The sequence below is a fragment of the Scheffersomyces stipitis genome, chromosome 1 (genome assembly GCF_000209165.1).
Source record: "Scheffersomyces stipitis CBS 6054 chromosome 1, whole genome shotgun sequence".
Lineage (NCBI taxonomy): Eukaryota > Fungi > Ascomycota > Pichiomycetes > Serinales > Debaryomycetaceae > Scheffersomyces > Scheffersomyces stipitis.
Window position 1 is genome coordinate 3,440,560 of NC_009068.1, and position 23,222 is coordinate 3,463,781.

Genomic DNA, 23,222 nt, shown 5'->3' on the forward strand with positions numbered 1-23,222 from the left:
GAATAACATAATGGACTTCGATCCGTTCAAGCAGTCGTTAAGGTTGTTTTCCAAAAAGAGCAACGTCAAGGACGTGGTCTGGCAGGATAGAATATACGATAGAGTACAGCATCTACTACATGAAAGTCCTGTTGAGGAAGATGACGACGATGTGGATGGTGCTGTTGTGTTTTGGGTGTTCAGGGACATCCGCAGTATGTCGTTACAAACATACATTAAAGAAGAAAAGGAGAGAAGGACCAGCATGGGTGTTCCTCCACTTTCGCCATGAATGCCATGAATTTACGAACTGATTTCTTTTATTTGTTTCAATTCCCACAATTGTTGAATTACTTTTATTGATTCTTTCAGCTGGACAATAACAAAATAATGCAGAACAATATCAATAGGTTTATTAAAAGTGTCCAAAATATGGAGTGGACTTTTGCATAAAATGCAATACCAATATTTAATGATAATTAATAACAAGCTATAAAAAAGGTTTTTAATAAGGATTTTGATATGCATTGTAGTAGTCACAAATAATAAGGTACTAAATATAAGCTTCACGCAAGTGTTGCAAGTCGCTTTATTTTTGCAGCACTGCTCGAAAAAGTAATAATGCTCCGACGGGATTCCCCAACATCTGCAATCAAAGCTTGTAGAATACAAAAATACCGTAAATATGCACCCATCAGCCTTATCACATAATTTGTTTGCAGCCATTGTTAGTTTACGACTTCTGATTTTTGTGATTATGAAATGAAACGTGTATTTAGTCTACGCAGTAATCTAGGATTCTAATTTTATTCTGTGCTGAAGATCGACCGCCTGAGATCGTTATTGTCAATCTGATCGAAATAAGCTAATTTCTCCTTCAAGTTCTCCGGTTTGAGTTCAGGGTAATGTTGGGCAATTGCTCCGACAACTTCATTGTACAAGATTTCGTAAGCTTTTCCTGTGAAGTGAACTCCGTCCGTTAGAAGCTCCTGCAAGGGAACATACTCTTCTTGTAACTGATCCTCTGTCCACTTGCCATATTCTTGGAACCTCTTCCACATATCGATAAATGGAACATTGAACTTTTTGGCTACATCCTTGGCAGCGTCAGCATAAGCTCTGTTCTTTTTGTTAGAAGTTACGTCACTATGAATTGGTACACCCCATTCTTTCAATTGTATTTCCCACATCTTTGGGTCATGCAAACCTGGTCCAATTACTACAGTCTTAGCCTCAGCATCCTGAGCCATTTGAACTAATTTCTCCATATTTTGGCGGTAATCGTTTAGGGGAACTCCTTGGAAGCTGCTCTTAGAGTCGTTTGTTCCAAAGAAAATGATAAGCAACTTGATTTTACTTTGACCCCTTTGGGTAGACAAAATCTCTGGTAAGATTTCCACGGCATGTTTGGAATTATACCCTCCGTAGCCCCTATTTTCTATGTCAAGTCTTCTTTGGTAGTCATCCAGGAGATTGGCCGCAAAAGAAAAGTCGAGACCTTTCCCAAAACTCATTTGGGTGATGGAATCCCCGAAAAGTACAATCTTGTCGTAGTATAAACCCATGTTCAGAGCTCTTGTTGAAAATTATTATCAATAACTACAATGAGACAAGAAAAACAAGAAAGATTTACTCAGAATCAATTGACTTACTACTACTTGAGCGAGTTTTGCGAAACCTCTCTCTCATATCTATGTGAGATCTACAATAGCCGGAGTTAGTAATATACGAGGGTGAGCATTAGGTCGGAACAAATTTCGGATTTGGTCTAACCCCAGATTTAGCGAGAATCGCGTCTGGCAGGTGAACGCGGACTCTTATGCTGTAATAGGCAAGTATTCCTTCTTCACTTCTCTCCACACGGAAAATCTAATACTCTACCAGCTAGTACGAATATGGTAACAGTTCCTTGGAAAGGTGGTAGAGAGTCAGAATTGTCATAGCAGAAACTCTCCGAGGTCAATTGCTCTAACACGAAAGCAATGTCATAGATCTGATTTGTGAAATATCTTTATATATATCAGTTTCATTTTTCACTTCTTCGATTTTTCACTTTTATACTATCATCATTAATCATTGGTATACAAGTCAATTCCTATCCGATTTCTAATTACTCTTATCATCCAAGTGCTGAATACAATTGACTATAAACATGACTTTCCAGCAACCTTCCATTGTGGAGTCTACCTTCAAAGACTGGAAGTATAGAGAGTACAAGACTCTGGAATGGAAACTTTCCAGAACAGATGCCGAGACAACCGAGATTCATGCCGACTTATTGGCCAACAAGGAAATTCCTGATCCGTTCATGGATACAAATGAACGTGATGTTCAATGGATTGGTGAAAAGGACTGGGAATATGGGAACGAATTCTTTGTATCTGCCAATGCAAAGCCATTGTCTGTTCACGAGTTGGTTTTCGAAGGTTTAGACACTTTTGCTACAGTTTATTTAAACAATGAAGAGATCTTGACTACGGACAATATGTTCCGTGAATATCGTGTTGACGTGACGAAGTATTTGAATTTCGATGGTGCCAACAATTTGAGAATTCTCTTTAAAAGTGCTCTCCATACAGCGAGGGCATTGGAGAGAAAGCATGGAAAACTTTTCTGTTTCAATGGGGAATCCAGTAGAGTTCAGGTAAGAAAGGCTCAGTACCATTTTGGCTGGGATTGGGGTCCAGTTTTGATCACCTGTGGTCCCTATAAACCAGTAAAGTTGGTTTCCTATGACTCGTACATTAAAGACGTCTACTTCAAGGTTGATGTCAACAAGGAGCTTAAGGCCAGCATTGATATTCAATCCGATATTTTCACCGGGTCTTCCTCGTCAACTTTGGAGATTGAAGTGAAATCACCATCTGGCCTGGTAATCCAGACTTTCTCCAGTAAGGTTGATAAGTCTGATATTTTCTCTCACAAGTTTGCTGTGGAAGAGCCTGATTTATGGTATCCTTTGGGTCATGGGAAGCAATCATTGTACGAATTCAAGATCAGTTTGGAAAACCAGGTGATTGTTAAGAAGGTTGGTTTAAGAAAAGTGGAATTGGTTCAGGAATCCTTTGCTGAACAGGAAGGTTCGAGTTTCTACTTTAAAGTGAACAATATTCCTATCTACTGCGCTGGTTCAAATTGGATCCCAGCCCATTCCATGCAGACGTTGCTTGTCGATTCTGACTACAAGCAGTTGTTGCAGTTAATGATCGATGGTCACCAGAACATGGTGAGAATTTGGGGTGGAGGCTATTACGAACAAGATATTTTCTACGACGAATGTGATCGCATGGGTATCTTGGTTTGGCAAGATTTTATGTTTGCTTGTGGTCAATATCCTGGTTACCCAGAGTACTTAGAATCTGTATCTGAAGAAGCTAAGCATCAATTAAAGAGGTTGAGAAACCACTGTTCTCTTGCCATTTATGCTGGTAATAATGAAGATTATCAAGTTGCTGAGCAGTTCAACTTGGAATGGGATCCTACTGACAACTCTGGTGACTACTCCAAGAGCAATTTCCCAGCTAGAACTCTTTACGAGACTATTTTTCCCAAATTAGTTAGTGAATTCTGTCCTGAGATCCCATATCATCCTGGTTCTCCATGGGGTGGAAACGGTACTGCTGATCCTACGGTAGGTGATCTTCACCAATGGAATGTTTGGCATGGAAGTCAAGAAAAGTACCAGGAATGGCACAAATTGGGTGGCAGGTTCATTTCAGAGTTTGGTATGGAAGCCTTGCCGAACAGAAAAACATTCGAAGCTTGTATCACGGACCCAGACGAATTGTACCCACAGTCAGAGCTGGTTGATCACCACAACAAAGCCGATGGGTTTGAACGTCGTTTAGCCCTCTATGTGATTGAAAACATCAAAGTCCAGGGTTTGGACTTCGATTCGTGGATCTATGCTACTCAATTAATGCAAGCCGAATGTCTTGGTTACGCTTATAGATACTGGAGAAGAGAATGGAGAGGTGATGGAAAGAGATATACGGGTGGTGCTATTGTCTGGCAAATCAATGACTGTTGGCCCGTGACTTCGTGGGCTATTGTTGATTTCTACAAGAGACCAAAACTTGCCTACTACTCCGTCAAAAGAGAAAGCAGACCAATTGGTCTTGGTATGTTCAGAAATGAGAAGAAACATACCCACGAACAAGCCAAACCTCATTCAACCGCTGGTCCTCCACACGATTACAGTCAAGTGGACTACAACGTTGATATCTGGGGTGTTAATTCCAACACTGTAGATCAACCAGCAGTGTTGAAAGTTGATATCTACAACGTTACCAGTGGTAAGAAGCTTGAGTCCTTGCCTGATCAAGATGTAGTCTTGAAGTCTAACCTGTCTACCGAGTTTGTTTCTGCTCATCCGATCGCCAATGACCAGCCCATTGTAGTGTATTCCAGATTCGTTAGTAAGGAAGATGGTTCTATTATTGCCAGCGCTGGAGACTGGCCACAACCATTGAAGTATCTCAAGTTCCCAGGAAGAGAGGTCAAATTTGAAGTTTCTAACGGTTCCATCAAGTTGTCGTCTAACAAGCCTGTCAAAGGAGTTGAGATCCTTGTTGAGAGAGACGTCTTCTTGCAAGATAATGGGTTTGACTTGTTTCCCGGAGACGAGAAGGTGGTGATTGCCGAAGATTTAAAGACTACCGACAAGGTGACTGTCAGATATTACCAACAACAGTAGATTTCGTGCTATACAATTGCTTAATCTTGATCAATGAGAGGCTGCGAAAAATTAGAATTTCGAGGTGAGTTGGTAAGATAAGAAATACAAAGAGAAAGTTTGAAGCGTAAGTAGATATATTTTCCTACCAATATATATCTATATATATATATATATAAGCATCTATGCAACTGTAAATATCTGCCTATAAACGCTGGAAGTAGAGTTTGTATTTGTGTATGGACCATTTAACTACTCAGTCTAACTGAAGATCTTCCTTACAATCTTGAATATACAATGCGACTATGACTCAAAATCATCCAAAATTTTTCAGTCTGTACAATAATTTTCACACCTGTTCTTTCATTGAATACCTACAATATACCTACAATTGGCTGCACAACTATAGCCATGTCGCCCAAAGTGTACACCATAGTCGTGAAACTCGGTACATCGTCGCTTGTAGACGAAGTTACACGAGAGCCTCGGATAGCCAATATGTCGCTCATAGTAGAAACCATCTCCAAGCTTCGTCGTCAGGGTCACAAGATAGTGATAGTATCTTCTGGAGCAATAGCCTTTGGAATGAAGCGTATGAGCATGGAAAAGAAGCCCAGCAAACTTGCTGCTGTTCAAGCGTTAGCCTCGATTGGTCAGGGACGGCTAATAGGTCTTTTTGACGATTTGTTCAGACAGTTGGACCAGAGAATCGCGCAGATCTTAATCACTAGAAATGACATTATGGATTTTACCCAGTATAGAAATGCCCGCAACACGTTGAATGAGTTGCTCGACATGGGAGTTATTCCTATTGTTAACGAAAATGATACGTTGTCAGTGGCGGAAATCAAGTTCGGTGATAACGATACGCTTTCAGCCATCACCGCTGGAATGATCCATGCCGATTACCTATTCTTGATGACGGACGTGCAGTGCTTGTACACGGACAATCCCCGTAGTAATCCTGATGCTAAGCCCATCTTGTTAGTGGATAAGATCGACGACTTGGCTGTGAAAACAGACACCGACAGTGGGGCAGGATCTCAAGTTGGGACAGGTGGCATGACTACGAAGCTCATCGCAGCAGAACTAGCAACAAACGCCGGAGTTACCACCATCATCACCTTGTCGAGTCAGCCTTACTACATTCTAGATATTGTGAAAAACATTCAGAGCACAGCTACGGAGCATTTGACGATAGAGGAACAGATACAGCAGATGGAAAAAGACATAGATAGCAACAAGATTCCTTTACATACCCGTTTCCAAGGTCTTCCCAGAAACACTCAGATCAAGTCAGACCGCAAGTTCTGGATCTTGCACGGGTTGAAGACCAAGGGTGACATCATCATTGATGAGGGCTGTTTCAAGGCTCTCACGCGTAAGGACCGAGCTGGGCTCCTCCCAGCAGGAATCATCGATGTGATAGGCACTTTCCATGAAAGTGAATGTGTCTCCATCAAGGTTGTTCCTACGAGGACTTCACCTGTGGATGAAGCTATCGAAGTTGGACATTGTAGAGTTAACTACGCTTCGTCTGAGATCTTGAAGATAAAGGGCTTACGAAGCAGTCAGATCGAATCCACCTTGGGCTATGCTGATTCCGAGTACGTGGCTCACAGAGACAACATCGCCTTTCCACCGGTGTTGCCTCCATCTTCAGAGAACCTTGCCAGTTTGGCGTTGTCTGAAAATGAAAATCATAATCACTACCATAATCATCATAACCACAATCACAATCATGAAAGGGATTAAATGCAAAACGGTGGTGGTCTACAACGTAAGTTCGTTGCTGTACATAGGTGTCATAGACTCTAAGAATAGACTATTGGTAATTAAAATGATATTAAAAAGGAAGAAGAAAGAATATAGCTACGATTTTATGTATTCAAGAGTTCGATGAGTAGATGATAAGTAACTGTCGCAGAAAAGTAAACTATCAGAGACATTTCCTGCGACGTCTAGGATTTAAACGTATTTCCCCGAAGCCTCGACTTCCAAAGACCGAGTCTTTAAAATGACTTCACTATTTTCTAGAGTTGTTCAGCTCTCTCGTTATAGCCACTCTAAATCGCACATACAGAATCTCGCACATACTTAATCAAGAATCATACTGCACACTCTATAATTCTCCAGAATCCATTCCTACTATTTATATCTCTTACCCACTCCTTTTCAATACCATATGGACCAAAAGCTCGTCGTTAACGGAGGCACCGGTGAGCCGGCGGTGTTCAAATACCGACTATTGGTGCCCGAAGAAGAAACAGGGTCCGCTGGAAAAATCTCCACTATAGCATCGTACCGGGCCAATCTCTACATAGGAACCACCACTGGTCAGTTGCTTCATTATCACCATTTCGAGGACGCCGCTGAGTATATGCTCATTCTGAATCTCCAGCTCTCGGATTCTAGCCGTGTAATTACAAAAATATTGATTCTTCCCAATACTGAAAGAGCTCTAGTGCTTATAGGCTCTACAGCCAGTGTCTATTCCTTGCCAGAGCTATCGCCATGTCACATTGGGAAGTTGAAAGATATCAACGACTTGCTGATGCTCGCATATTCAGCCATTTCAAATGATTCCAGGCTGCAAAAGTCAGTGGCTGTGAACGATAAAATCGTCGCTTTCACTTCTTCCAAGATCAGGATCATCCAAATCGATAAGGACCAGATCAAGTTGCTCAAAGACATAAACTACTCTGGTGCTGTGAGTGGAATATCTACTGCGTCACGGATGTCATCGAATTACAGCAATTTGGTTTTGGTAGCGAATCCTTCTAATTACGATATCATCGATCTTAAAATGACAAGAAAGATTCCTTTATTCGATTATACGGGAAACAGAACAAATGTCCCGCCACATATGGTAAGCTATGATGCAATGGATAAAGAAGGAGCAGAGGAATATCTTTTGACTATCAAAAATGATGAGAATACTTCGTTAGCCATGTTTATCAACTCATTAGGCGATGTTACCAGAGGCACCCTAACCTGGATAGGGGAAGGATATCCTGTAGGAGGCATAGTGGTACGATGGCCCTATGTATTTGGAGTATTTGCCTCTAGTGACCACAGTAACAAGCTCATAGTCAGCTCGCTAGAATCCCTACAAGTATTAAATGTTGTCAGTTTAGAAGAGATATTTTATGGAAGGAAATCTACGAAACAAGTAGTAGATGAAATAGAAACTGAACTCAAAGGTGAAGAAACTGATAATAAACAAAAAGAAGTTAAGGATATCGCACAAGAAGAGAATCTTACACAACAAGATATTGACAAGGATAACCTTCTACAACAGGAAAATCAACAAGAACAAGAAAGTGGAGAAGATACAGAACAACATAGGCAAGAACAGCCTTTCTCGCTGGACTCGATCAACTTAACGATCTCTGAACAGAGTGAAATATTTGTAGAAAAGCCTTCGACGGAATCCGCACAACTATTAGAGACCATCAAGGATATAAATATTTCGACAGTATCAGATATACTGGTAGAAAACCAAACGGTAGACGGTTTGCTTTCCAAAGTCAACCTAATGAATGGTTCCAGAAGTTCCTCGATTGCAAAGCACTTCGACATAGGTAACATCATCCTTCATGACGACTCCAAGGTTTGGATATTATATTCGGAAAGTGTGTTGATACAACTACAGGATAGTTTCATCTTTGCAATGCAAGAAGGCACTATCAAGTCATTCTCTGAGGAACTAGAAGGAATCGTAGATACGTACGAGGGAGAGATTCACCAATACATCTTGTACATGCTTGTATTATCCCTTATTGAAATTGAGGATGAGCAAAAGATCTTAAAGTACGTACTACGATTGAAAAATGGCCACCTTGTGGTAGATCCTTTGTTTATCATTTACATGTTAAGTGACTTTAAAGAAATCGATACTAGTCATTTTGACTTTTCTGTGTATTCAGGAATCAGGGAAATAATGGAGCAATGTAAGCCGTCCAGCAGCAGAAGATTGTTGCTATTGAAATACTTTGATTCTGTTTATCCTGATCTCGTTCAAACTAATTCTCAGACGCAAGACATCATAAGGAGAGCATACTATGCTCTGTTCAAGCTGAATGAAGAGTCCATATTTTTCTTTCAAGGAAAAGACAAGATGAATTGGTCCACATTCAGCCATATAAATTCATCAATTATAGATCTTTGGTATTCTAAGGGATTTATAAAGACCATCTTGCAAGCTTATCGTAGCCTCAAAGCAGCAGACGAGGAAAAAGAGAAAGAGATTTCAGAGAAACTTTGTACCTTGGTTATTCAGTTGTTATCTCAAGAAAAGGGTGACTCTGATATATCTACGGAACTGTTGGTTGCGGATACACTAGCGGATATTAAAGCAAATCCACCAGACCCTTCTCTTTATACCAAGTATCTCATTGAGATATTGAAGGTAGACAAAATCAGAGGCTTCGAATTCATGAAGAAAAACAACAAACAGCAATATCGATCTGTTCACAAGACTATCATGGATGAGATCTCAGAAACATATGCCAGTGAGAGTGACTTCTCATTACTCAAAATTGAATTCTTAGAAAGCACATTACGTGAAAATAAGTTCAAGGCATCTCTTCAAGATGAGCTAGCCTTTGAAATGGCCAAATTAATGTCGTCGTCCGAATTTTTGGTGGAAGAGTACAGGATTAATTTTGATATCCTTGTTCAAACTTACAAGATCGAAAACTCGCTAACTGATTCAAAATGGCCGAAGATCAGTTGGGTTGATTTTTTGCATTTGAATTCCAAGTCCAGTGAGTGTAAGGATTTTGTCGACATATATTTGAAAGTCTACGAATTGCTTCTTGTTTCAACTGATTTGAAAAAGTCCACTCCAATTCTATCGGAGCTCATTCTGAACGATGAATTATTCTCTTATTATAAGTTTGTTAATCCTGATGACACTACAGTTAGACTGTTGCTAGACTATTCTGATTTTGAAAGTGCTGAGTTTGTTGCAGTTCACAGAAAGCTTCCGTTTCCCAAATTCCACTTCTATATTGAGAACGATTCTCGCAGATTTGATATAGTTGCTCCAAGTCGTATTAGAGATGACTTGTTTACCATCTTAAAGTATTATTTGAAAGAGATCACCTCCGATCCACTTTGCATTTTTGCTATCAGGCATTTCATATCATCATTTGGCAATTCATTTTTCACTCCTTCGGAAATCCTTTCGTATTTGCCCGATCATATCCCAATTGCGTACCTCATGGACTACTTAACTGAAGTTATTATAGACCTCCAGGCTGCCAACAGGGAGGTGCAATTGCGGAAGTCGATCAGCAAGGCAGATGCAACGTTTACGAAAAGCGTCTACAAGAACTTTGCCAATTCATTCGAGAATGGAACGTAGAAATGATATGAATATTTACAGTTTATCTAGATTTATAATTACAAGAATCCTGTTAATAACAAGAGGTAGTCGACTACCATACCCAACCAGAAAATAAACCCTGTTTTGATGTTAGAGGTGAAAGCGCTCCAACAACTCTTTTGATCATCCAAGTTCACTTTTCTAATTTGGTTGTATAGCCTTGTGAAAGCCCAGACGCCTGTAATGTAGAAGCCTGGACCCATGGAGTTGAGGACACCTGCAGCCGTGTAGAAGGCGGCTTGGGTGTAAGTTAAGCCTTTCAAGATTGGTTTAGTCTTATCTCCCCAAGCCAAAGCTGTCGACTTAATGCCAGCCTTAATATCGAACTGCTTGTCTTGATGAGCATAGATTGTATCATAGGTGAGACACCAAATCCAGTTGGCTATGAACAAAGGTCCAGCAACATACCAATTGACAGCAGCCCCAACAGCTGGAAATCCAAGGAGGCAACCCCAGCTGAAGCAGATCGACAACATAGCCTGTGGGTAGTATGTGAACCGCTTGAACAAGGGATAGGCAGCTACAAAAGGCAAGGACAAAGCTCCCAAGTAGAAACATTCAAAAGGCAAGGACAACAACACAGCCAAGCCAGCGAAGCACTGCACTCCCATCCAGGCCACAGCCTGCGGCACAGTTACTCTACCACTGGTTATCGGTCTTTCCATGGTTCTAGCCACTTGATTATCTAAGTCTCTGTCCCAGATATCGTTGATGGTACAACCTGCACCTCTCATGATTACCGCACCAATGGAAAAGAGCGCAATAGCGTAAAGAGAAGTGGTCAACGGAGCAGCAATAGAGTAGGAGGCCATGGTAATACCCCAGAAACTGGGAATGAGCAACAATAATGTCCCCACTGGCTTTTCTAACCGCATGAGCTCGACGTAGGGAATCCATTTCTCAGGCAATTTCGAAATGTATGGACCCAAGCCAGCGAGTCTAGCCAAACGAGCAGCTTCCAATTCCTCGGGTTTAAACTTAGACCGAGCTTCCAACACACTCTTGCTATAATTAGGAGTAGTCAAATCGATGACAGGAGTCACAACTTTAGCAGCGGTCTTCGTTGGCTCTGGAGATTTTTGGGAGTTTGGGGATTGCTTGAAGGTATTGTAGATAACAGCGGAAGAGGCCAAACCTCTTGCAAGTTGAACACGACTCGCTGCGACAGTAGACGAGGCTAGCGGCGCTCTTAAGAGCGACTTGGCTACTAATGATATACCCAACATGATGGTTGTGTAGAAAAACGAAGTTCGCACCTTGTGACAATTTCTAAAAAACGCGAACTTCTATTTGATAAACTCTGTAGCAAATTCTGTATGAAGAAATTCATCCGATCAAAGCGAGAATTGGAAACGTGAAGAACCAATAGAAGTCGTATGGAAGTCGAATAAATACAGAATGCAGATAATGTAGATACAATCATAGTACTCTTTTCGGTTCTTTAGGACTCTTCGGAAATCAACGGCAAATAGACGCTCTCTGTTGTATGAATCCAACTCTCTATCTCATGGTAGTCTAAGTTTCAAATCTCTTAGACTCAGACTCAGTCATGTTAGGTAGACGTGTAGCCCAATAACGCAGACATGGTAGCAATAGCAATACATACCAAATTCATAATCGCCTCATTTCAGGTCTCTTCTTCAAACGCCTCAAACTCCTGGTTATCTTCAGTATACCTTTCTCTCATCACCCTATGGCCATCTATTAAAGTCTTCAAGTTGGCCAACTCCTCCGTCATGTCAGGATAGCTCTCTTTGTATGTAAATATCTGTCTACACATGGGGCACAACCCCTTGGATGTGTCCTGTTCTAGCCATTTAACAATACAATGCAAATGAAAGTTATGAGTACAACCCGAGCCCAACACTATGGGACAATCATCTCCTGGATACTTACAATTGGGACAGGTACCATCAAAAGCTACCCGGCAAATTCCACATAACTCATCTACATAGGCGCTGGAATTGGCATCGCCATCAGCAGCTAATTTCCAGTGCCATGTCGAGAATCCATGCCATTCCACAATTTTCACCTTCATTATTGATGATAAATAGGTTTAGTTGCAATAGAAAATCTGGAGAAACCATTGTTTTGGTTTATATTGTTGGCGCTACCATGTGTCCATATCAGATCCCCATAAGTTATGAAGTTATCTGAATTTAATCTACTACTTCAATATTGACTTACTTAACCCCAGTTCTCTCCACCTTGACTCTGTAGGAAAAGATATTGTTAGTTCTACTCTTATTAATTTGATATTATGTGACTTCATGCTTTCTGCGTTTTTTTGATCTATAATACTGTCCTTCTACTGTTGTACTATCTATTCTACTTTTTATAAATTAATCCTTTGAAGATATCAAACGAGTTTCCATCGGGTTGTAGAAATAGCAAATCCTTAGTCAGAGTATCCTCAGCTATTAATAATCCGTAATCTGCTGTGATACCGGTAACCTTTACATCACGTTCGCGGCCATCGCGTTGGAGCTTAACTAACTGATTGGAATGGAACCATCTCTTGTAGTACAATGGCAAGAACGGTTTCAAACCAGAGTGCTTAAAGACAGAGTAGAACCCATCCATAGTATGCATCAACTTGGCTAAGAGTAGTTCGTGCTGATAAGGTGGAAGTTCGGGTAACCCCTTTTGAGTTCTTATATTGTTCAATTTCGCCAATACGATATTTAATGAAGTAGTTGGAGCTTCATTAGACACGTTGACACCTCCTCCCCACACCAAGTGGAATGTATTATTTAAGAATTGGGAGTTGATCAAAGCCCCAGACACTTTGGCCCACTTGGCATCGTCTCCTTCTACAGTCGAACTTGTTTCGTCCTTATTGCTTATCTTGGTGTAGAATTCTGGCTTCAAGATATAGATATCATTTGGCCATTTCAATCTGACTGGCATGTCTTCGTATCCAACACCCTTTCCATCTTCGAAGCTTCCGTATCCCAATATAGATTCTATCAATGCCAATCCACATAAGTATTGCAAAGTGACTACTGAAGAAGCATGTGTCTCACCCGATGGGATTTTGAATAAAACCGAAGCTGCCATCACTCCTTTGGGGTTGATCCAAACATTGCCTCCACGACCTCTTCCGGCTACTTGTGTAGTAGCAGTTAAAGCGAAGCCATTGGGCAAATTCCGCAAAAGTTTGGGGTTTCTGTCCATTAACGTATTGGTAGAAGTGACCACTTCTCCATACCCCAAGATGGAACCAAATTCTCCCACCTTTCCATTGTACAACCGTTCCAAATGACTGAAATATGCACCCATGTGAAAGTAGGGTGTTGTCTTGGGATCAGGCAAGTTACCCTCGCTGAAGAGCTTGATGTGTTTTGGCACCAGATTGGCGTCCTCCACGTTGTCAGTTGAACTGTCAAGAAAATAGTCGTGGTCGTTTTCGGTCTCATCATGGAACACAAACGTGTCGTTGTCGTCTTCCAAAGAGTTTCCATGGAAATCCTCCTTTGATTTCAAGGAACTCAACAAGTTATTGACCGTGACCTTATTCAAATGAGATGACAATAATATGGGAGTAATTTTGGGTACAGTGACGTCTACATTCTCATTAACCTTCAAACCTAGCTTGCCTAAGCACGATTTGAAGAACATTCTACGCCCATGGTCGCCGTCTCGGATAGTCTGAATGACTTTGGCATACTTTTCATCGCCATCTGATTCCTTTAACAAGGATGGTGTGAACTCAGGATGAGTTCCAGTCAAGATGACGTCACCTTTACCAAACTTCTTGTATACCACAGCCGCTCTTTCCGTGTCTTCCACATCTATATCAGCACTATAGGTAGCCAATACTTGCACTCCCGCGTACTTTGAAGCATTCAAAAAGACTCCTCCACCGTTGTAGTAGTTGACTACTTGAGCAGGAGAGTCTGTCAAGATAGAAGTATTGACGTCTATGAAAGCAGCACGGGATCCCTTGTGAGACTCATACACAAATCCCTTATAAGCACAACCTTTTGAAGTTCCTGGGAAAAATTGCAACTCTCGTGGACCTGAAACTTCGAGACGAGGATTGCCCACTTCAAACTCAACTCTTGCTGACCCGTAATAGCCACCAGCGCAAAAGCCCAAGAACTTGCCTCCTTTGCGGACAAACTGTGAAATCTTTCTGTTGCCCTCACCATTAAATACGTTGCAATAAGGCAAATCGGCGCCTCCAGGAATCACCAACAAGGATGTCTTATAAATCCATGGATCGTTGAGAATCGACTGCTCTGAGATAGTCACCACTGCATAATATGGAGATAAATGGAGCCTTAACGATTCCAAGCAGTGCTTAACGCTTTCGGTGGTCGTTCCCTGTCCAGAATATACTAGCACATTCATAGCAGAACGAAGAGAAAGTAAAACTGATAAGAATAGGTTGTAAATAAAGTTTGAGGTTACTGAAAAACTCAACCAATGGGATATCTAAGACAATAAATAAAAGAAGACTCCGCTGTCTTTTCTGATTTGAAAAACTAGTATGATGTAGCAGAATATGAGTGCAGTATATGCTATTGAATGCTCTGAAATGTTTCTTTCTATTGTATACTCTTCTGAATAATTCCTAGTTTAAATAGTACAAATTGGAGAAGAAGAAATAGTCAGAGCCATGAATTTCCACTCTGTGTAGGAATTGACTCTCGGAGACTCACAGAGACTCAAGCATCCCAAACAAAATACTTCCTGAATCAGATCACGAGATGACTCAAGAACGGGCTCGAGATTTCTTCCATATAATCATCTGCTACAATTTCACACCCAAACCCATTGACAGTCATCAATCAAAATGTCTTTGCATGAACAATCTGAGACCATAGCCTTGGATCCAAGACCTGGATTTGTGGTCAAGACCAAGATTGTGGATGCACCCGATGTTCAGCTCATCGCAAGAAAGGTGTTTATAAACATATGTCACGAGTCTAAAGTTCCACGACCCCAAATTGACTTTGAGCCTGAAAAAGTGTTTCCACTCATCATCGACAACCAATGGGAGATTCCGATGATTGTACTGGTTCAGAAGGAAGAAAACGACAAAAAGGGCTTTCCGCTGTTTGTGTTGGATTGTTGTATCAACTCCGTGTGCTTCCAATGGTGTCAGGTGAATGCGGATTTGCGCTCAATTCTCATCGAATGGAGTATTGAGTGTGTTGAGATACTTCATGGTTATGTTCTTGAGAGACAGTATACAATACCCAAGATGATGTCCAAGGGCCAGTTGTCACAGACAGAGGTGCCAGTTTCTGAGCTCACTGCTTCTGCGCTCCAGGAGAAATGGAACAAGTTGAAAAGCAACGAAACCTTGGGATTGATCGAGGCATTGAACGATCCAATGGATATTGATGAAGGCGAAGTCGATAATAAACCTCTTCCAAACTTGATGAATATCTCGGGAACGCCAAATGCACAAAAACAGAAAATACTAATCGAAGAGATTCCAGAGAAGCATATAAAGAGTGTGTCAAAAATCGAAGAAATAGTAGAAACAAAACCAACATCGAAGTTACAAGTATCGAAGAAGTCAGAAATCCCAATAGAGCCTACTAGATACGAGTTCAACGTAACCTATACGCCGTTTCCCGAGAATCATGATAGCCAGTTGTTGGTTAAGTTCCACAGTGAGCAGATTAGCTCCGGATCTGACTTGGATGTATTCTACGTGCCTAGCATTCACAGTATTCGAATTGTCAACTTACTGGCTAAACATTACTTCACGAAAGGACTGAAAGAGGACTACGTGGATCTTCCCTTGGCTGAAGAGGTTATAGTAGACACCAAAGTGAAATCGGCCATTGTCATCGAGGACAACACCTTGTATATACTCATGTAGAATAAAGTCCCAGTCAAATACAGTTAAGGAATTTCACATATTCATACTTTATGTCCCTGCTCCACTTTTAGATCTCTATGGTGTCTATTCACTCGAAGACCGGCGCCAGCATTGTTACCCAATCCATCCATACGGTTATCATGTTCTTCTCCTTGACTGAATGCTCTGAAAACAACAGGAGAAGAAAGGATCTGAAAATTCCACAAGCTTACCTCAGTCAAGGAACCAGCAAGTGGTTCAAACAAGTGCCATGTCGTTCGACTACGACTCCAGTAGACGTCTTTCTAACAGCAAAGGGCATACAGTGGCAGCGCAATTATGACAAAGTACGCGCAATTGTGTACATTCGCGCATGTTACTTCCGAATCTGTAAATCCCGCTCGTCTTTTTTCGCTACCACTGTACAGTAATTAATGAGCATCTCAACGATTACCATGTTGGGCATATTATTCCGATAGCAATTTTTAATATATAATCGAAGACTCTCCACCTCTTTTCCTGGTTGAAGCATTTGCTGTTTGCCAAGATGAACACGAACACCGAAGAGCAGTTGTTGATAGGCTCTGTCGACCACGAAAATTATGATGCCATAACTAGACATCCATCGCGAAACGAGACTGGCTATATCATTACTCCGAAATCAGAACTCAAATTCGTGTCTTCAGCCTCTGCCCCCCTTGTTGTAACTTTCTTTCTCCAGTACTTGTTGTCTGTGACGACTATCTATGCCTCGGGAAGATTGGGTGCCAAGGAGCTTGCTGCTGCCTCGTTGGCTGTTTGTACTTTCAATATCACAGGCTTAGCTGTATATCAGGGCATGGCCACCTCTTTAGATTCGTTTTGTTCCCAGGCTTATGGCTCTGGCAAGTTGACCAATGTAGGATTGTATTTCCAGCGTTGTTCCTTCATGATGTTGGCCATTACCATCTTCCCCTTAGGTTTCATCTGGTGGTTCTCTGGCTCCATCTTGAGCCTCGTGGTTCCAGACCAAGAATTGGTAGAAATGACTCAACTTTTCCTCAGAATCAACATCTTCGGCACCCCAGGTCTATTGCTCTTTGAAACTGGAAAAAGATTCTTGCAAGCGCAACATATCTACAACGCTGGAACTTATGTTCTTTTATTAGTCGCTCCTCTCAACTTGTTCTTGAATTGGATTCTTGTATGGCATCCAATCTATGGTTTAGGGTTTATTGGCTTGCCCATCGCTGTTGGTATTGTATACTGGATCATTTCGTTGTTGATGTTAGGATACGTAGTTGTAGTTGACGGTAAGAAGTGTTGGGGAGGTCTTGAGATCGAAAAGGCATTTATCAACTGGCGTCCTATGCTCCAATTGGCCATCCCAGGCTTGATCATGGTTGAAGCCGAGTACTTAGCATTCGAAGTGTTGACAATATTGTCATCTTCATTCGGAACCGCTTCTCTTGCTGCTCAGTCCATTGGTGCCAATGCGGGTTCCTTAGCTTTCCAATTGCCATTTGCTGTAGCCGTAGCCTTAAGCACCAGAATCGGCCATTTCATTGGTATGGAAGATGTAAAATCGGCCAGAATAGTCACCAACTTGACAATTATATTTGCCACTTCCATTGCTGTATTGAATGCCTCGCTGATCTTCTTTGGTAGAAAGTGGTTGGCCACTTTGTTCACTGACGACGACGATGTTCTTGAAATATCCACCGATATTCTCAGACTTGTAGCCATAAATCAGATAGGGGACGCCTACAATGTTATTGGTGCTGGTGTGCTTAGGGGTCAGGGAAGACAAAGAATTGGCTCCATTCTTAACATGATTTCTTACTATGTCATTGCTCTTCCTGTGGGCTACTATCTTGCCTTCCACGTGGGACTTGGCTTGCATGGCTTGTGGTTCGGCTTGATTGCTGGAGTTGCCACTTTGGCATTGGGAGAATTCATTTGCATTTACACGAGTGACTGGAACCGGATCCTAATCGAGTCTAGAGACAGACACGACTAATTGTAGCATAGCATAATTGATTATAGATGTATATATTTGATGAGCAAATACAATAATGAAGAAAGGCATTAATACTTTATTTCCTTCCTAAACTTCTTTGGAAGCTCTGGATTTTGCACCCATTCCAGTCGTTGTATTGATACTTTTGTATGGTAGCGCTGTAGAGATTGCGAAAATATTTTTTTAAATTTTTTTTGTAGAAGATCATCTCTACAAGAAAGCGCATATCGCACAGCATAGTCTTTCATATTCCAAACGGTTAAGAAGACGTACGGTCCACTAACAGATGCCACCCAGAAGACGATTCGACAAGAAGAACGCGCAGACATTCCAGATCGTGCACAGAGCGCATGACGATTCTCGTTTCTATGATGAAGAGGCCTCTTCGCACGTTCTAGTATCTGCCCCAAGCAACAAGAATAAGGTTGTACCACATAATGAAGTCGGTGGCAAGAAAAAGATATATACAATTGCAGAGCTTGAGCAAAAACTTGATAAAGATGAGATTTCTGCCTTAAGAGAAAACGAAGGTCTTGCTGCTCAGTATGGGATCTTTTTCGATGATTCCAAGTACGATTACATGCAACATTTGAAACCTATCGGCCAGGACAGAGACGCTGTTTTTATACAAGCCAATAGTGTGAAAAAGAACCAGTTGAAGGCAGCCAATGTTGAGGAATTGTTTAAGGGCCAGTTACCTTCAGATTCTAAGAGAAAAGTCACTACCGAGTTGAACCAGAGTATACCTGATGAATTGAAGGGGTTTAATCCAGACATGGATCCCAGATTGAGAGAGGTATTGGAGGCTTTGGAAGACGAAGCTTATATTACAGATGAAGAAGCTGAAGAAGATACAGTAGGAGGAGGAGAAGGAGAAGTAAAACATGCAGCAAAGGGAGGAGATGATATCTTTTCGCAGTTATTGCAATCTGGAGAAGTTGAGAACGAGGAAGAGTTTTATGGTTCTGACTACGATGACTTTGAGGACGGCTATGATGAGTGGGATTTGGACAACTACGAAGATGAGTACAATGATAAATATGACCTGGACAACTACGAGGAAGCAGAGAACTTGTATAATGAAGGTGAAGCTCCAGTAGAACTAGCAGATTCTGACATCAAAGTGCCGAAAACGGGATGGCAGAGCGATTTCTGGAAGTTCAAGGCTGCCAGCAAAAACAAGGTTAACGAGTGGGATTCTGATGACGAGTTTGATGAAGGTGGCCAGGAGGAAGATGCATTGCAGGACGTGGAAGATGACGATATTGTAGGAGAATTACCAACAAGTGACACATTCAAAAAGTCAGGTACTGCCAGGTCGAAGACCAAGATGAGAAAGAAGAAGGGTGCTATGACTGCTACTTCTTCATTTTCCATGTCGTCTTCTGCTTTGTTTAGAACAGAAGGGTTGACTTTATTGGATGACAGATATGAGCAATTAGCCAAGAAGTTTGAAGACGAACCTGAAGAAAAGTTTGAGGAGTTTGACATGAGCAAAGAGAGAAACGATTTCGAAGACATGCTAGACGATTTCCTCGACAATTACGAGTTGGAGAGTGGAGGAAGAAAGGTTGTCAGAAAGGACGAAGAGAAGAAAAAGCTCCAGGAGGCAGCAGATTCTGTGTCTAAAGGGAAGGTTGCAGCCAGAAGAAAGAAGGAAAAGAATATCACCCGTAGTTCTTTGGATAATCTTGGTGGATCTTTAGCCAAATTGAACATATAGACATGAAGTCGCACGATCCCTAAAGACACTATAGAGGAGTGTGAACTTATGAAAAGAAGGAATAACTAATGTAAAAGGGATCCAATATCCGGACAGTGTATAGACATACTAATTGCACAATAATAGCCATCAAATAGATAATAGGCATACACCATAATTCATGAACCATGTAGAAAAGATTAGAATTGCTTAACTGTGGATAGCCGGGTTTTGACTTGTCTGCAGTATACTCCTTTATGGTTTTTCAAAATTTTACCAAACAAGACTTCAAACAATTTTTTGCTGCTTAAAAAGCGAGCTGAAACGCCATACTTCTCTTTCTTTCCACAGAAGCCTATTACTAGGGCATATATATCGTAATCTATCAGCACGCGCATCCATCTGACGAATCCCTCTCCTGTCGTGATTTGTTTTGATTTTTTTTTGTGCTGGTACGGATAATTTCTGGAAGTATTTTTCCAGGCTCCTTTCTCATTGATACTCCATTAGAAAGTAACAAAAATACGGGTCTACTACCGGTTTTCCGTGGTACTCTTTGTTGTTGTATACTTTGGCTATTTAACCTATTGCTGTTTTTCATCCAGTCGCTGTCGGTGGCTACTGTTTTCTCCGAACGCCGCTATGTCCGATCAACATCATGGTGTTACCTCGATTTCTCGAGTGTACTCTGATGTCTTGCTGACCAAGCCACAGGCTTATTGGGACTATGACGACCTCAATATCAAGTGGAACTCACAAGACAACTATGAGATCATCAAAAAGCTCGGGAGAGGAAAGTACTCTGAAGTCTTTCTCGGAATTGACTTGTCCAAGCAAGAGAAAGTCGTTATCAAGGTGTTGAAGCCAGTCAAAAGAAAGAAAATCAAGCGGGAAATTTCCATCTTGAAAAACTTGTTCAGTGGACCTAACATTGTAGCCTTGCTTGATGTTGTTCGTGAGCCGCAGCTGAAGACTCCTGGACTCATTTTCGAACACATCAACAACGTAGACTTCAGAAGCTTATATCCCACCTTTGGTGATTACGATATACGGTACTATATGTATGAGTTGTTGAAGGCTCTTGACTACTCCCATTCTATGGGCATAATGCACCGAGACGTCAAGCCTCACAACGTCATGATTGACCACGATAAACGGTCTCTTAGACTCATTGACTGGGGTTTGGCAGAATACTACCATCCAGGTACTGAGTACAATGTGCGTGTTGCTTCTCGTTATTTCAAGGGCCCGGAGTTGTTGGTGGACTTTCGGTTGTACGACTACTCGCTTGATATGTGGTCGTACGGTTGTATGCTAGCATCGATGGTGTTCATGAAGGAACCGTTTTTCCATGGCAAGTCCAACACTGACCAGTTGGTGCAAATCGTGAGAGTTTTGGGCTCCAGCAGTCTCAACAAGTACCTAGCGAAGTACAACTTGACTTTGAGCGAGGAATATGAGGACATAGGCTATTATAACCGAAGACCATGGGAACGCTTCATCAATGACAACAACCAGCATTTGCTTTCCAAAGAGTTCCTCGACTTCATCGACCAGTTGTTGAGATATGACCACCAGGAGCGATTGACGGCCAAAGAAGCCATGGACCACCCGTACTTTGATCCTGTGAGGGCTGCCGAGGGTAACTAGGGTACGACGACGACATAGATCTACGGTATTATATATAGTTCAGTTCTCGTAATATATTAGTAATGTGAAGAGTATTTATTTGTAATTGAAGCTTTTTAGAATTTACGAGAAGTAGAATCCGAGAATATAAAGGAAGAGTGAGTTAGGAAGAAAGTGCAGAATAGTGTTTGCTTTAGAGTAGTGACAGCTTCATTGAGTGTATTTGGTTTGAAAAATTACTAGAGGAAAAGTATATTAAACTATACAATAAGATTCATAGTCGGTGAACTGAAGACTTCCAATACCTCAAAGAATACAATGTTGGCTATAATCCTTGTCCAAACATCATTCATATGGCGTGTTATGGCATACCAATATCTTGACTGGGTGCAAATTTCCATTACAAGTATTACATTAGCTAGAAATATGGTGAAAAGTGAAAAAAAGTGAAAATAAATCTCATGATCTCCAAAAATAGATTTTACAGAAGTTTATCTTAAAATATTCACAACAATATCTCTCCTTCTTCGTGGTTCTGGCTAGAGCTTCTTCCCCACTATTTGGTTCATCCCCTACCATCACCATACTTTCATTTGACAGGAGTTGATATCTTCACGTGACAAGGTGATTCATTCACCTTCTTCGTTTGCTCGTGCGCTCTTATTAGCGACGTTCGCACCGCCAAAAAAGTACCAGAATCTTCCACGAGAAATAGTGAAAAATTCGGAGTATATATACCGAAACAAGACCCTAGGGTTTCGTGGAAAACGAAATTCAGGTCCATTTACTTACAATCAGTTGATCCTTTTGCAGAGTTTCTTTCAATTCTAGTCTTACTTCTAGTGTATCTCAAGTTTGTTCAAATGTCCAATCCCATCGTGTACTTCGATATCACTGCCAATGGTGTGGAGAAAGGCAGAGTAGTTTTTGAGCTCTTTTGCGATGTAGTGCCCAAGACGGCAGAAAACTTCCGTGCTCTCTGTACGGGTGAAAAGGGTATCTCTGCACAGTCTGGCAAGCCTTTACACTACAAGGGTTCCATTTTCCACCGTGTTATCAAAGACTTTATGTGTCAAGGTGGAGACTTCACTCATGGATCAGGTATTGGCGGAGAATCGATCTATGGTGAGAAATTCGAAGACGAAAATTTTAAATTGATACACGATAAGCCTTTCTTGCTCTCAATGGCCAATGCCGGTCCAAACACGAACGGGTCCCAATTTTTCATCACTACAGTTCCTACCTCTCACTTAAACGGAAAACACGTTGTCTTTGGAAAGGTTATCCAAGGAAAGTCCATTGTTCGCCAGTTAGAAAGATGCGAAAAAGGCGCCAGTGACAAACCTGTTGAAGACTGGATTATCGCCGATTGTGGAGAATTGGCTCCTGACTACGTGCCTGAGCCTTCTGGATCCGATGATGGCTTTGGTGATGTTTACGAAGAAGTGCTAGCAGACAACGACCAGATCGACGTGAATGATCCCAAGTCTGTTTTTGGAGCTGTTTCCACGTTGAAGGAGATTGGCACGAAGTTGTTGAAAGAAGGCAACTTGGAAAAGTCTTACGAAAAGTATAACAAGGCAGCCAATTTCTTGACGGAATATTTTCCGGACGACTTGTCTGAGGAAGACTTGTCTACATTGTACAGTTTGAAGTCGTCGTTGTATTTGAATGCAGCCTTGGTAGCTCTCAAGTTGAAGGACGGAAAGAGAACAATTGCTGCTGCATCCAACGCGCTAGATGTTGAGAAAATTGACGACAAGTCGAGAGCAAAGGCTCTCTACCGTAAGGGCATGGGATTCTTACTTGCTAAGGACGAAGAAGCTGCCCGGATAGCCTTGGAAGATGCCCTCGAGCTTCAGCCTCAAGACGCTGCCATATTGAAAGGATTACAGGATGTCAAGCACAGTATCAAAGTTCGTCGTGACAAGCAGAAAAAGGCCATGTCCAAATTTTTCCAATAGGAATAGATAAAATACATGTAATATAGAAAGAGAGTGTAGATTAATTACAGATACAAAGAAA

At 41.4% G+C, this 23,222-nt stretch overlaps 12 protein-coding genes across 12 annotated transcripts; 8 read left to right on the forward strand and 4 right to left on the reverse strand. All coding sequences in view use genetic code 12, as the record gives it.

Moving 5' to 3' along the window:
• Nucleotides 1-785: 785 nt before the first annotated feature.
• PICST_40070 (isoamyl acetate esterase) lies at nt 786-1,544 on the reverse strand (the record flags this gene model as incomplete). The annotated part of the gene is made up of 1 exon (XM_001387195.1): nt 786-1,544. The coding sequence occupies one exon, from the start codon at nt 1,542-1,544 to the stop codon at nt 786-788; it is 759 nt and encodes a 252-aa protein (XP_001387232.2).
• A 587-nt stretch (nt 1,545-2,131) lies between these two features.
• MAN2 (Beta-mannosidase precursor (Mannanase)) lies at nt 2,132-4,675 on the forward strand (the record flags this gene model as incomplete). Its single annotated transcript, XM_001386951.1, has 1 exon — nt 2,132-4,675. The coding sequence occupies one exon, from the start codon at nt 2,132-2,134 to the stop codon at nt 4,673-4,675; it is 2,544 nt and encodes an 847-aa protein (XP_001386988.2).
• A 390-nt stretch (nt 4,676-5,065) lies between these two features.
• Nucleotides 5,066-6,409, forward strand: PRO2 (Glutamate 5-kinase (Gamma-glutamyl kinase) (GK); the record flags this gene model as incomplete). The annotated part of the gene is made up of 1 exon (XM_001386952.1): nt 5,066-6,409. One exon carries the CDS (start codon nt 5,066-5,068, stop codon nt 6,407-6,409), a length of 1,344 nt encoding a protein of 447 aa, XP_001386989.1.
• A 430-nt stretch (nt 6,410-6,839) lies between these two features.
• On the forward strand, nt 6,840-10,025 carry PICST_29302 (hypothetical protein; the record flags this gene model as incomplete). The annotated part of the gene is made up of 1 exon (XM_001386953.1): nt 6,840-10,025. One exon carries the CDS (start codon nt 6,840-6,842, stop codon nt 10,023-10,025), a length of 3,186 nt encoding a protein of 1,061 aa, XP_001386990.2.
• Nucleotides 9,996-11,101, reverse strand: COQ2 (Para-hydroxybenzoate--polyprenyltransferase, mitochondrial precursor (PHB:polyprenyltransferase)). The gene has a single exon (XM_001387196.1). The coding sequence runs from the start codon at nt 10,919-10,921 to the stop codon at nt 10,064-10,066; it is 858 nt and encodes a 285-aa protein (XP_001387233.1). The 5' UTR covers nt 10,922-11,101; the 3' UTR covers nt 9,996-10,063.
• A 210-nt stretch (nt 11,102-11,311) lies between these two features.
• APC11 (ubiquitin-protein ligase Anaphase Promoting Complex) lies at nt 11,312-12,084 on the reverse strand (the record flags this gene model as incomplete). Its single annotated transcript, XM_001387197.1, has 1 exon — nt 11,312-12,084. One exon carries the CDS (start codon nt 12,082-12,084, stop codon nt 11,674-11,676), a length of 411 nt encoding a protein of 136 aa, XP_001387234.1.
• A 219-nt stretch (nt 12,085-12,303) lies between these two features.
• On the reverse strand, nt 12,304-14,613 carry BPL1 (biotin holocarboxylase synthetase). Its single transcript, XM_001387198.1, has one exon. The coding sequence runs from the start codon at nt 14,400-14,402 to the stop codon at nt 12,375-12,377; it is 2,028 nt and encodes a 675-aa protein (XP_001387235.2). The 5' UTR covers nt 14,403-14,613; the 3' UTR covers nt 12,304-12,374.
• Nucleotides 14,614-14,859: 246 nt separating this feature from the next.
• Nucleotides 14,860-15,882, forward strand: PICST_12362 (conserved hypothetical protein; the record flags this gene model as incomplete). Its single annotated transcript, XM_001386954.1, has 1 exon — nt 14,860-15,882. A coding segment is annotated over one exon (1,023 nt), but the record flags the coding sequence as incomplete, so codon positions are not given.
• A 532-nt stretch (nt 15,883-16,414) lies between these two features.
• PICST_29306 (predicted protein) lies at nt 16,415-17,866 on the forward strand (the record flags this gene model as incomplete). Its single annotated transcript, XM_001386955.1, has 1 exon — nt 16,415-17,866. The coding sequence occupies one exon, from the start codon at nt 16,415-16,417 to the stop codon at nt 17,864-17,866; it is 1,452 nt and encodes a 483-aa protein (XP_001386992.2).
• A 286-nt stretch (nt 17,867-18,152) lies between these two features.
• PICST_53348 (predicted protein) lies at nt 18,153-19,589 on the forward strand (the record flags this gene model as incomplete). Its single annotated transcript, XM_001386956.1, is given in 3 exon segments — nt 18,153-18,722; nt 18,762-19,086; nt 19,102-19,589. The coding sequence occupies 3 exon segments, from the start codon at nt 18,153-18,155 to the stop codon at nt 19,587-19,589; spliced, it is 1,383 nt and encodes a 460-aa protein (XP_001386993.2).
• Nucleotides 19,590-19,933: 344 nt separating this feature from the next.
• Nucleotides 19,934-21,285, forward strand: CKA1 (alpha subunit of casein kinase II). The gene has a single exon (XM_001386957.1). It carries the CDS (start codon nt 20,211-20,213, stop codon nt 21,216-21,218), a length of 1,008 nt encoding a protein of 335 aa, XP_001386994.2. The 5' UTR covers nt 19,934-20,210; the 3' UTR covers nt 21,219-21,285.
• A 720-nt stretch (nt 21,286-22,005) lies between these two features.
• CPR6 (Peptidyl-prolyl cis-trans isomerase CPR6 (PPIase) (Rotamase)) lies at nt 22,006-23,183 on the forward strand. Its single transcript, XM_001386958.1, has one exon. The coding sequence runs from the start codon at nt 22,061-22,063 to the stop codon at nt 23,159-23,161; it is 1,101 nt and encodes a 366-aa protein (XP_001386995.1). The 5' UTR covers nt 22,006-22,060; the 3' UTR covers nt 23,162-23,183.
• Nucleotides 23,184-23,222: the final 39 nt, after the last annotated feature.